The 13,877-nt window shown below is 44.4% G+C and overlaps 1 protein-coding gene across 1 annotated transcript; it reads left to right on the forward strand.

Annotated features, from left to right (window-relative positions):
• The first annotated feature begins 6 nt into the window (after positions 1 to 6).
• On the forward strand, positions 7 to 1,048 carry LOC126562730 (leucine-rich repeat-containing protein 59). Its single transcript, XM_050219306.1, has 3 exons — positions 7 to 135; positions 201 to 260; positions 347 to 1,048. Exons 1-3 carry the CDS (start codon positions 22 to 24, stop codon positions 1,046 to 1,048), a joined length of 876 nt encoding a protein of 291 aa, XP_050075263.1. The 5' UTR covers positions 7 to 21.
• The last annotated feature ends 12,829 nt before the right edge of the window (positions 1,049 to 13,877 follow it).

The raw sequence follows: 13,877 nt of genomic DNA on the forward strand, positions 1-13,877 counted from the left end.
AAAACTCTTCCCCTCAAAACGATGGCAATGCAGCAAAATGAAAGTGAAGAAAAGATCAACGTTCGTGATCGGCTTGTGGATAACGTGCTGGATCTAAGTCTGATGAACATTGCCAAAGTACCCGTGCAAGAAATCGTGAGTATGGTGGTGTTCAAATGACAAAAGCTTAATGGCTGAATGACCGCGTCGATTGATTGTAGAAACCACTCCGTCGTGCCACTGTGTTGGATCTTTCAAACAATCGCATCACCATCATCGAGGTAAGTACTATAAAAACTGTCTGCAAACCGTGGCCCGGCGTACTCATAGGTGGCTCACTACTATCAACCAACACCTTGTATTGCAGAGTAATTTCACCGACCTCACGCAACTGACCCAGATCGACCTGTCCAAAAATCGCATCACCTCGATCTGCGATGATTTCGGTCTGCTAACCAACCTGCGGCGTTTGGATTTGTACAAGAACCAGATCACGAAGTTGCCGCTTACGTTCGGTCGGTTGAAGAATCTCAAGTATCTCGACTTGAAGGAGAATCCGCTAAATCCAACCTTTAAAAAGCTCATCGGCACATGCAGCGATACTAGTGATTGTCTAGCGGCTGCTTCACGGGCTGTGGATTTTATGAAACAGGTCGAAAGGCGCGTGGTGGACGACCGCACCAAGGAACGAAAGATGCGGAACGGAGAAAAGCAGCCGGAAAAACCGAGCCTAGAGCTGAAAAATGGAGCCGAGGACGTGGAAAACTCGGCAGCCGAAGAGCAAAAGGCTGGTGAGAAAACGAAACGCAGACGAAAGCAGGTGGCCACCCAAGCTGATAGTGCCAACGGTAATCAACCCAAAAGTAAGCTTAAAGCAGAAACGAAAGCTAAGTCGGTTACGGTTTCAACGGGGCTGCTGCAACACTCTTTGCTATTTTGGGTGTCCATGTTGATTTTGCTGCTCGGTTCATATCTGCTCGTTACAAAATATAACGATGTGCTTGCTATGGCCCGCGATAAGACGTTCCGAGAAGCACGCGAAACCATTCTCGAAGAATACATCAAATAAAGTTGCCTTTCTCCTGTCCTTCTCAATGATGTAAGTTGTTAAATAAAACCAATAAATATGCTCATGGGACGACTAACTATGCTTTATTAATGCTATATATGTAAATCATAAGTCACGCAACGTACACTATGGAGTGTATTATGTTAAAAGTGTTATGTTACGCGTACAGTATAGAGTGTATTATTATTTTAAAAGGGTTGTAAAAGACGATTTCCCTCCAACAAAACCAGCATCCGAAAAAAACGCACTGCAACATAGTATTCGTCTAGCAAGCGCCCAGCAGCTTTCCCATCAATAAAACACCAAGATTCAACAATCTCCGAACTCTTCTTGTTCCAACATTTTAAAAATGTTGCTTTTTAACGCTATTCGTCTTTTTTCCGGAAATTTCCATAGCGTTGTTGCTACATACATTCCGAATGCGGCCAGCGAGGCTGGTACATTGTCAGAAGTTTTAGAACTGTTCAACTGCGGATTGACCGGCATCAGAATGTTTGCAGGTTGTTTTTGCAGTGACGATTGGCAAAATTCGAGGGAAGTTTCCGCTACCTCCCTACGTTCGGAAGCTGTTATCAGTGTACTGGTGGACATGACGGGTTGCACAGGATTATTGGTAGAATCATACGCTTGCTCTACTTGTTGTCTGAAATCTGTTTTCTTGTCAACAAAACTGATCAATGGCTGATCGTCCGACACAGCGTTTCGACGTGCTCTTTTGTGTGGTGGTGGCTGATTAACGTCGCTTGCCTGCTGCACACCGTGTGGGGTAATGGGCTGCCCTGGTGAATCCTGCAATTCATATTTCATCGGCTCTACGATGGTGCAATCCTCTTCATCATCCTCCGTTTGCTTTGCCGGCGAAATGGCAGTAACAGTCTGGTATGACTTTTTACCGGAACATAGTATTTTGGCACGTTCCAACTGCTGAAAAAGGTCCTTTTCGACAAAATCCATTTCCGCTATCTTCGTAGTGAGGTGACGATTGCCCTTTGTTGCAATGTATGCGGCATATTCTTCGAGCCTTTTCAACCATATCTCATGGCACCGTTCAACTGTGAGAGAAGGAACAGCGTGAATTTGGAACGGACAGCTAGGAATTGCATTCCTTGAGCTTACCTGATTGCTTTATCTGCCTGGACACTTCCTTCCAGCCATTTTCAGCTTTTTTCGATCCCAGTGGCTCCTTCACATCGTACAAGCACGTTTGTTTTTTAATGAATTCTATAAGTTTGGTCATTTTGAATGTTTTCTTTTTACGATTGCCGCGCCACAGCCGTTCATACAACAGCTAGTCCAACATCTCTTTCCATTTGTTTGACAACAGATGCACTCGAGTGATTCAGACCAAAGGTTTATAAAGTCGTGGTGGCCTCATCGGTTATAAATGTATCAACAATCAAGGTAAAACTATTTACGTCTGTTGTTATTTGTAAAAGCTAAGTATCAGTTGATACTCGGACGCAGAATATCAATTAACAGTGACAATCTCGGTGAGGTAGTAGAGGAGTTCTGAGGTGCTAAGGCCTATCTTTGGCAATCTGTGCGAGCAAGGCGTGTGGCGAAGAAGGATGAACCACGAGCTAGTTTAGCTGTTTGGCGGTGCTGAAATCCTGACGGTAGTCAAAGCCAGAAGGAAACGTTGGCTGGGGCACAAGCGAGGAGATAGGACTCATGCGCCACCAGGAATGCAGGAATGCTGGAAATGTCTGTGCGCCGTGTTCAACCCTGAGCAGGCTAAGAGAAAGAAAAAAACGGAGTAGACTAGGCCATTTTTCGCCAATCGACACAAAAATGCCTTCCGCTTGACGATTTCAAAACGAGAAAATTTCAAAAACACTCACGAAACCTTCAAATTAAAATTTTGAAATCTTCCGTGACCCGTGCTCTTTCGAAAAAGGACACCTGATCTCTGTAAACCTCATATGAAAAAATTTCGAATCCCAAATAACAAACTATCTACGAAACCAGCAGTTGAGCAACGTTTTTGATTTAACTTAAATGAGACCGAAAATAGCGGGATTGTTAAATAAATTTTAACCATTTCCGTTGCATTATTCCAGGCTGGCATATTGCTCGGTAAGGCAAAACTGAAATCAGAGCAATTAAATTGTACAACACTGTCAAAGTCAAGCATTCGTTCATTTTCGAAATCGTTCACGCGTTTGTTGAGGACTGCCTGTAGATTGGCTCTGTTTTTTTTATATATACTGCCGAGCATATACCAAACCTGTGCAGGAAAAGAAGCCGTGCAGATATTTTACAGCTTCATTTTGCGATTAATTTGTGTACCAAGGATTGTACGAATGTATCGTTGCGTAGTGAAAATCCAGTTACATTCTGTAGATTTGTGCTTTGTTCGTGCGGTGTAAAACGGTGAAAAAATCGGTGGCACCCACTAGGGTTTGTGCTAAACGTTTGTGCATGTATCGGATCTATCTAAAGCAAGCATATTCTGGCTGAACTTATACAGGTAAGAGAGCTAACATCTTTTCTACCGCAATAGAATATTATCCACGTATAATGTAGAGCTGAAGATGAGTGTGTACCATTTAGGGTGTAATATCAAGCATGAAAACGATGGTAGCAGCCAAATAATCTTCACCGAAGCATTTTCTCGGTTTGAAGAGGGTTTCTTTTTTTCTCCTCGGATTTTTTGTGTGCGTTAGTATGCTTGCATGGTAAGCAATCGCCACGTGGTTGCGTCTGCCGGTACCGGTTCGATGAAAAGAAAAGACGATATACCATACAAACTGCAAGCACGCATTAGAAAAGGATAACACGCATACAGAGCGAGGGAGAGAGAATCCGCGAGCGAGAGTGCGAGTAAGAACTGGCTAAGAAGAGCAAGCAGCCGGTAACATAAATCTGAGGTCGTCAAAAAAAAAGGGAAGAAAAAGTGTGTAGAACATGCGTGACCTATTCTGTTGGGTTGTATGGTACTTTTGAATGAAGTTGTACGCACCACATCATGGGGACCTGTACGTTATCTGGACATGTTTTCTTTATCATCGATTACCAAAAAATGAGGGGTTTTCTAGTGATATGCCGGAGCTTGCTTCCTGCCATTAAATCGACGTCCCATCGATCTGACGTAATGGGATTTTTTTGCAGAACAAAGCGCCTACTATGAATAGAAATAGTTTCTGTGCCTACTTGATTCTTACTCTTGTATCGCGCAAATTTTCTAATGTTGGGAGATCTCCTACACCGCTTTCAGTGCAGGTGTGAACCTCATTTCGTGCGTGTCCGATCGCTATGGTGTGTGATTGTTAGCAAGATCAGGCCATCCTCCCAAGCTTATGCCAAACTATGGCAACTGGTCCTTGGAAAGCAATTTGTAAGGCTTCCATGCCATAAAAGCTACCGCGCGCAGAGGACTCGCGAAAATGAACTTTTTTACAGTTCGCCGCCAATCTGCATTACTACGGCAGGTTCTTCATTTCGAGGGCACTGTTTGTGAGGGGGGAGAGAATGGAAGAAAACCCCGAACACACCAAATACACGAAACGGGTCGATACTATGATGTAGAGTGGTACAGTCCGAATGGAGCCTAAAGTTTCCCATTTCCATTCCGTTTGGATCGCTGTCGGTGGGCGAATTACCACCCACTCGGGGAGGAACCGCCGTGTGGGCGATGAATTTCCCTCGACGCACTTTTGTCCTACGCAAACAAGCGGACGTGTACTGGACACGGTTTCGATGACGCAATAGAAAGTAAGGAGCGATGGGGGGAAAATAGGAAACAAGGTTAGAGCAACGGAAACACGTTAGTACTACGTCACACGTGTGTTTTCCATGTTAGGCGTTGAAGAATAAACCTTGTTGCCCAGGTGAATCTTAAGGTGTAATGAAGTTATCAACAAGTGCTGTAATTTAAATTATTTTTTTTTAGATTGTATGATTTTATTTTTGAAATTGGCAGTTGAATTTACGACAATGTAAAGCAAATTCCTATACACGTTGGCAACCGTTATCGCAATTGGGGAACGAAACCGTGTGGCGAAATGGAATGAAGCCAATTTTCTGCGCGGCACACACAGGCCCGAGCGAGTGGCAATTTGCTTCACTTGCCCATTTCTTCCCGATGGGAAAAACCGCTACTACCAATCGGATCTGTCGATCGCTATTCGGAAGCCTCTTTTTACATCGAACGCACACACCATTCGCTATCATTAAATTCGCGTGCCACGAGGCGAATCGCGTGTGCCTTCTTTACGGGTTTTTTTTTTCTCAAATCCCAGTATATATTAGGCAAAAAGAGCCAAAAAGAGATGCGAAATTGAAAGCATTTTAGACAACGCGGATTCCTCTGAATCATCAAAAGGTTTGCAGTAAATGTACAGTTTTCCCTAGCTGCTTCCGTGAATGCGCGACGCGATGGGGAGTTATCCGTGATCCGTTTTCCATGAGTGCGTGTGTGTGTGTGTGTGTGTGTATTATACCACAGCTGTGATGAATCTGCATTTAAAATGATCTTTCCTTCCCTGATTATCTTGTCCCTTTAATTGCTTCTGATCTGCAGACACGACAGTACCTGCCGAAACATTCCTTGCACCGTAAACGCACGTGCGTCGGCTAATGGTTGTATGCTATTTCGAGTAGAATTTCAATCTATACGAAATAAGACGGTTCGGTGGCACTTGGGGGTTTTCCTTTTGCCGAAAAAGAAATGGCCGATGGCGCGTTTCAAACATCCCAAAGTAACCCAGTTTTTGGTTTTTGTTCGTATTTGCTGGTTGCTATTGCCCCGCTTGCTTGTACGCTTTTATACACGCGAGTGATTTATTTTTAGATCCGACCTCGTGCGTTGCAATGGCATAAAAAAAACGCATCTCTTGTTTAAAGCAACGACAAGCAGATAGGATTAAACGGGTGTGTTCGAATTGTTCGCTCTTTATTTGGTGGGAAATTCGCGTTTTACAAAATCACCGATTTTATCGCTTGCATAGCAATCCACGATTTTGCTGACTAATCATCCACAACACCCTCCCAGGTGATGTTCAAGCAGAATTAAGCGAATTTCGTCTGTGTTCAAGAATGGTTGCGAGGGGATGAGGAATATGAATATGAGGTATTTATTTACCAACTGTAGAAAATTAGCCTGATGCAATGATGATTCAGTGTTGGCGAAGAAAATGCAGCCATGCTCTATGCCACCATCACCAGAAGCGCCGATTCAACAGAGAAGGAAAATTCAGCAAAGAGAGGGAGATTCATGCTAGCCGGCAAAAGTGGGTGGTAGACAGATAGTGAAAGAGAGAAGGAAAATAGATTCGAAATAGAGAGACAGAGCAAGAGAGAAAGAGAGAGAGAGTTTCTAATTCTCTTTTGCTCACGATTTTCCTTGAAGTTGAGCATGAAAAGAGCATGAATGACTTGGGGTGCGTGGCGGCGTCTAGCAAACGGAGAGAGAACCCTGCAATGTACATACCTGTGTTTCAAACATGCTATGTTTGCTATAATCGCAGTAACCCGAACTGCTCGTAACGAAAAATGCAAACGCAACATTTCGGGCCCAGAGTTTCTCTCATTCTTGGCGAAGAATTTTCTTCCGTTCCTATGAAGTTCACATTTGTCGATGAACGCCGCACCACTCCGGGGGTAGTTTTAGCACGCCGCCTTTCCGAACCCGAACAGTGAAAGGAAGGAACACACTCCGCTGCTGTTTCTTAGTGAAAGAGTTTCGCGATTTCTGCTGCTGCTGCTGCTGCTGAGGTTCAAGGTTTGCGTGTACGATTGACGAGTGTATAAAACCGCTAACTCGGTCTGCCGAAAAAACCAGTATTCTGTGAGTGTGAGCAGATCAGGCCGTTAGACGGACGCCTAGACAAATCGAACGATCCGAAAGCAATCGATCATTCGGTCCTGGGTCCATGGGCTATACTGTGGTGATAGTGTTTTTATTTGCGAGACTCAACAAGATCGAGGTGTGGTCGGGGGTACTGTGAAGCTGGGTAAGAGGGTTAGTAGTCACTTTAACTAATGTGGCTATGTGCGAAGTTACAGTTGCTAACCTTCCTCTGGATCAGTTACAATTGGACAGATTATTGACAGCTCTGGCTACACGAGGCGGTCAAATTTGTGGAACCAATTATCGAACGTGGCACCTAGATGGACCTAGGTTGGTCAATAGGCAACAGAAGGCAGAGCTCGGTTGTGTGAGACGTTTGTAACAGGCCATGGATAGTATGATGTCTTGGTGTTCCTCTGATTTTGTATTGTTTGTACAGCGATTTATGCTTTTCTCGTGACAAACGGAAACTCAAAAAAGTAGATAAACAACTATTGCATTGTGTTGTCGGTAGTACAATTGTTAGGCAAAACCATCTGTCGCCCCAAAGTGTGGGTTACAAAGGAAAGGGCGCGCGTTCTACTTCCTAGGCGTGACCTTTCTCTCATTTCCATTCATTGTGTGTGCTGTGTGTGATTTCGCACAAGTTACCCATTCTGTCCGGTACAGTGAGTTAAAGCGATATTTAACGAGCACCGTGACTTCGTGCTCAAACACAACCCATCTGCATCGGGCTGACCGTATTGATCTGGTCACGCGGTTAGCGACTGCGAGAATGTAGCGATTTCGCGCCAGAAGTCTCCTCACCATCGACTATATCCTGTCACCATGGCAACTACAGCGTCGATCGCACATGCCATTTAGTACACGCTACAGTAACTGCCAGCGTTAACTGTCCTGTGTGCTTACGGGCGCCTAGATCGTCCGATCTCTTATTGATCGATTTTTATTTGACTTTAATCTACCCTTCCAGAGCCTCGCGGCGTGCACCCAGATGTCGTCTGGCGTCAATATCCATTAAACGTGCACTCGCGGGCGACTACGTATTCCAGCGAAACAAGATGCTTAGAATCGATGGTTGTACATATTTTGCAATGCAAAGTGAAACAATCGACTTATTTATTTAGCGAAGTGTCCACGTCCCCTAACGTTCTACAACGAGTGGTCGGGGAGCTGAAGTTTCCCGTTTCCGTTTAACGGTGGGGATTACTCAATGCAAACAAATCGCACACGCACACAGGACGCCTTGAAATGTTTATAGTAGGCTCACTGTTCTGCTTCCACCCCATTTTTTGCTATCTCTTCCCCTCCCCGGTCACCAATCAATATTTCAATGACTTTAGCAACCAATCAGCACGAGCTGCACTTTAATTTCGGAACTATGGATGACGACACATTGGACGACACAGAGTCGTCATCCTACGTAATTTCGATGACGTTGCACATCGTGTGTGAGGAGAACGTATCCGCGGATCGAGTGTGTGGAGCAAACTTTTTTTTAAGTCAGCTTTCCACCACGAGTTTCTGGAGCTGATAACACGATAAGGTGTAGGACTTTTTGAAGGAAGTGACTTTAAAGGCGTGCTGGTATTGGTGGCGTTTGTTGCAAGATAACGTGTACGCGAGAGCATTCTTTCACGTCTTGTCATATAAATACTACGGGATCGACGGTCCGAGTTCATCGTAAAGCATTACAGCACTACACAAAATCCGTCTGCCAAAATTGTACTTAGCAATAAGACGCGGTCTGAAATTAGCCCACACTAATCGTATTGCATCATTCGGTCAGCTTCTAGTAGACACATCAAGCCACGCGGTAAGCAGCGCCCCTTTGAGTGCGCCAAAATCTATTTGCTAGTCTCCCGTAGTGTGTACACTACCGAAAAGGGTCGAAGGATAGAATCGATCAGTGAGATAGGGAGAAATAGTGACACAAAGAGAGAGAGAGAGAGAGAGAGAGAGAGAGAGAGAGAGAGAGAGAGCCCGACTTTGTGATGTAGAGCATAGAGTTTTTCAATGTGTTGGCGCGTCAGCAATATTCGTGTTACAGTGATAGGGATGGTGTAAGAAAACACCACGCGTAAACGATTTGGGGTGGAAGTATTGGTAGTAGTACTATTGAGTAGTAACAGTGTTTGAAACGCGCGACAGTCTCTTCGCGGTCCACCACGGCATTGGAATCGGTAAAGCTTTCAGTTATCGTTAGACAGCTGCCGTTCGAGGCGGTTGTTAGAAGTGGGTCACAGCACACAGCACACAGGCGAGTGGGAAGCAGCACCAAAATTTTCACCTTCAAATCCTAGTAGCCACTCTACCGATTGCAATAGCAACACTTTCAAGCAGCAAGCACTGGTAACTAAGATTAAGGATTTTTAAAAAATCATTTTAGTTGTTCGTAGCGTAGTGTTTGTTTTGTGCACAAACTGCTTTGTGGTTGGAGCAGAAGCAATGGAGGAATTTGTTGAACAAATTATTGTGAAAGTAAAGTGTTTTCATGTGCGGTGAAGTGAGTTTGTTGTGCGTTATTGGAGACTTTTGATAGAACTTTAGTCGGTCTGTGTGGAATGGTGTGGATCTTGGACTGGTTAAGGGTGACATACTAGAGAGGTTCTGGGAGAGCTCTGTATTAGTGCACCCCGGACACTGCATTAGCAACCAAGCACGTGGCTTTGAAATCTAATATTCTTCAACATTTTCCCGCCGCCTGTACCGTCTGCTTGTTCAGACGGTTTCCGCTCTCCTGCTCCCTAAATCCGCAGTTGTGCAGTTTTGTTTGCACGGGTGCACCGTGCTCCGTCTCTTTACGGTCTCCCTTCCGCACGGGCAATATGTACTCAATTATTCTGACGCATCAGGTTACACCACCCAATGCCCCTAATGCTTCTAATGCAAGACTTAGTTGCAGGCATTAGATTTGGTAACTGGCAAATGAAACAACACCGGAAAAACAACCCCTAGAAGGCTTCCGTAACATCGCCGGATATCGTACAGGCTTTTTCTACGCCGTATGCAACGCTCGACACAAAATCGTTGGGAACTTTATCTTTTGAGTTGTCCGCAAAAAGGTGGTTTTTGGTGGGTTATCGTTATCAAGTGACAAACTATAGTTGGAATTCCGACGACATTACCCGTACTACGATTATTACTGCGTCTAGCTGATAAGAGGGATCGTGGTGATGCATTGTCTAAATAACAACATAATTAGTCTGCGATTGATGCGAGCAAAAAAGCTAGTATTCCAAGTCGTGTGTTAATTGTCGGCACGGTCGAAAGAAAACTCGAACGGCTTAAAATGGTGCGAATATAAAATGCAAACTGTTTAGAATTCATCCGACTATTTTCACATGTCCGTTTTTTTCGCTTGATGCTATTATTGCTGCGCGCTTCCCTTTCATCGCTCATAATGTGCCGGTCGGCCTTGGCACAGAAAACAGTCTGGCTGTGCAGACCCACTGATTCACGGCCTATTTTTCATAACCATCCTTTCAGGCACGAGGCTGGAAACTTGTTGCCCACTGCTGCCTCTCATCTGGTCGCCATCTGTATTTGCACAACAAGAAGCTCTTCTCAGGAAAAGGGTAGAACCGACATTCAGAAGATGTTTGCAGGAGACAAGCTTCGAGAGGGCTTTTTGCCTGTTATAACCAGTTTTCTCAGAAATCAACGGTTCTGGTACTGGTGTTCCTTAACCCTCTTCTTGGTCTGGTAGTTTCAAGTTTTCCCGGCCTGTTTTTCGGCCGTTACACGGACGATTGTTTTAGGTTTCAACATTGGTTGTGGGGAGAAAATTTGTGCAAACATGGCGATTTTTTTTGTCCTGGGGCAGCGCTTCACAACTCTCTAACTCTGACCACTGGTTGGACGAGGCGTGTGGAATCGAGTTTCTTGCGCGTGTTGCAGCGTTCCGGTGAATTTTTCAAACACGAAACATGGGAAAATGTTGCATCAGAACAAAACGACCACGTGGATGAAAAAGGGTGCACAGTTGATACCGGAATATACTAACGACAATTTCGAGGTTACCAGGTAATAATAATGATCATATAAACGCTATACGCACACTATGGATAGCTTTCCAGTGAGCGAGCTACCTAATGTACGTTTCTGTCGCGTAGTTAGACATTATGTCCAGTAATAAGTAGTCTAAACGCTGTTTGATCGATGAGGAGACAACCATGCTGTTTTGTCGGTACCATAATTTTATCTTCGTTTTCTCATTTTGCATAGAATTTAGTGTGGGAGAAGCTCATAAATATCGCTGCTCCATTCAGTGAAAATCCGGTGCTTCCCGGCGAACATTCCACGGGCACAATTTGGCTTGTCTAATCTGTTAAATAACAAACTTGCTGTACAATGTTTGACATTAACAGCAAAACAGAATGTCTAAATGGTCGTTAAAAAACGGCTGCCTGGTGGTGTCGCAAGTTTTCACAACTGATCGAGATCCGTGTGCAAGTGGACAAACAAAAAACCTCAACAGTCTCTCCCACAACTAACCGTTTTGCAAAACATGTAAGATTAAAAATAATCAAACAACGCGTCGTTTACGGATACGGGCGGAACGATGTGTGCACGGTGCCGCCGCTTTCCAAAGTCCACAGAATGAAAAAGTAAATAAATAAGCAGGTGGCGCTATTTCTCGTCCGACACCGATCGGTTGATTAAAAGTTAGGTGGCCCAACGTGATCGACACGCGCGCGTCCACTGTCAGCAAACTTTCCCGGAAGTAAAGGCTGGTTAGTTTCGGTGGAGAAGCAATGTTTTCAAAATCACACCGAGCGTGATGTGTGAACTCTGTGAACCTGGGGATGATGAGTCTCTCCATCATCATGCCATGTTGCTGGGTAGAAGCTAGAAAAGATAAGCTTGAAATGTGTCTCATTAGTTGGTCAGAGTCAGTCAGCTGAAGAGTGATTCCCGAATCTGATCCCATTACATCATTACACCCCAAACCCGGAATCGAGGGGAGACAAGGGAGATAGTGTTGATGAAAAGCAAGAACAAGAACTGCAACTTAAAATCACTGTGCAATCTTTTCACGTACGGTTAAATAAGATAACAATGTACATGAGTAGCACACAACAACACTAAATATCGATTTGCAAGGTATCACGTTTTCCACTCATCATCCGATTCGTGTGCTCCAAACGGACAGTAGAATTGCATATTCAGAGTCGTCTAAGATAAGATAGGATGATATCAGGTGGGCTGATTGGTGGTTCTGATTGACAACCCTCAGCTATCTTGGGAAATATTGGAATGAGAACGTTATTAATAATTGAAATCTTCGCCGATGAAAGTCCGTTAGCAAACATTTCTGTTTGTTTCCTCGCTTAATCGACACCTAGCGCAAGCTCCATCCACTGTGATAAGAAGTCACAAGAATAGTATTTTCCTTCACATATACATATACTATCAAAACAAACACCAGTTGTTTACGGATTTGTGTTTTATTTCATACGTCACATTCCACGAGGTTTGTGAAGCATCCGCTATCGATTTTGCCCCTTTGCGAGGCTCGCTGTTGTTTAAACTAACAGCCGCCTATCAGCAGCACGCGATCTCACCAAAGCTGACCTCCAAACGACAGTCGATTGAACCTTTGGCACACGATTTACACTTCCAGAGATCGATAACTGTCGACCGATTTGTGGTTGCGAGGTTCATTTCGAATAGAGCTGCCAAACGTTTAATGCTTCCACATCCGGGTGTTGTGCTCGATTTTACTTTCATTCACCTTCCTATGGATGATACAGGACTTCTGTTCTGTCTACCCATCCTCTTTGTTAAGTCACATTATAAATAGACCCATTTTGACAATCAGACAAATACAAGAAACCCGTCTCCACAACCAAACGTCTCCGTGTCCTTCCTGAACTCGATGGGTTCGGGTAAAGGCGCTGACGTCAATCGGGAAGGCAAGGGCAATGGTTTGGGTATGGAAAACCATTTCAAGGTCCGAGCGCAAAAAAGAAAAACCCATCGAACATGATTGACGAATTTTGGTGCGAACGTCGTCACTGAATGCTTATCTGTGTTACGTTCGATATGCGCCAAATCACTTGCGAGGGATGAAGGGGTGGTGTGGGAGAAATTTGAGGATGTGACAGTTAACGCCACCACCCCCTAGGCGCACTCGAACCGTTACCAAACCTAATCACGAGTGCTCGAGTCATTGTACTACCGAGAGCGACAAAGCAAGTTGTTGCCAGAGGTAGGGAAGTTGGTATTTTTACGTTGCTTCTTTAAAAATAATCCTTAAAGACCTCTTCGAGTGTTGTCAAGAAATAGACCGAAATATGGACCGTCTGCATCACTTGAGATGAAAGATGACACCAATAAATGAATAGCGGAGGTGTGTCCCTTGTACCTGAAATAACACTAACAAGAGACTCGTTCGTGGATGTATGATGTGTATTGTCTATTTACGCAACTACGCCACAGCAAGGTGATAAAGTTTTAATGTTGGTTTAAATGCATCCACGGACTCGTGCAATTCCAGTACGCTGTCTTTGGTTAACACCGAATACCGCTCTTTATCGAAATTTAATTCTACCCCTGGAAGCAGCGTTCCCAACTTTGTTAAGCTAAATCGATTTGGCCGTGATTGTTTCGCTTCGTGACAAGGGGTGTAAATATTCATCACGCTATCAGCGACGCTAAACAACAATTGGAGCCCGCGTGAAGTGTCCCAAACGACGACGGAGCATGATTTGGATGATTGGACAAGGTCATACCAGGCAGAAGACGAGCCTCCAGGAGGGGTTTTAGACATTCTATCTTTCCTTCTTTTCTGTTCAAAATTCTTGTATTCTTATGCTTGCCAGAATGTACTTAAATTGATCAGTAATCATTCTTACCCCGCCGGCGGAAGACATAATTCTGTCCAATTGATGATGTGGCTGTGGTACATTCGATATCCTATCAAACGCGGAGGTCTTCAATAATTGCTTACTTTCCAATTACACCCCACAGTGTTGTGTCTGTGAAAGCCTTCCCCGCCAGATAGACGGCAATCGCGCTGATCTCAGTTGGCAT

Source organism: Anopheles maculipalpis, chromosome 3RL (genome assembly GCF_943734695.1).
Source record: "Anopheles maculipalpis chromosome 3RL, idAnoMacuDA_375_x, whole genome shotgun sequence".
Taxonomy (NCBI): domain Eukaryota; kingdom Metazoa; phylum Arthropoda; class Insecta; order Diptera; family Culicidae; genus Anopheles; species Anopheles maculipalpis.

Excerpts from the sequence above, each read along its gene's own strand:
- LOC126562730 (XM_050219306.1), top strand. The coding sequence starts at position 22 with ATGGCAATGCAGCAAAATGAAAGTGAAGAAAAGATCAACGTTCGTGAT. Across the intron at positions 136-200 it reads AAGTACCCGTGCAAGAAATC|AAACCACTCCGTCGTGCCAC; the intron begins GTGAGTATGGTG and ends GATTGATTGTAG. Across the intron at positions 261-346 it reads ATCGCATCACCATCATCGAG|AGTAATTTCACCGACCTCAC; the intron begins GTAAGTACTATA and ends CTTGTATTGCAG.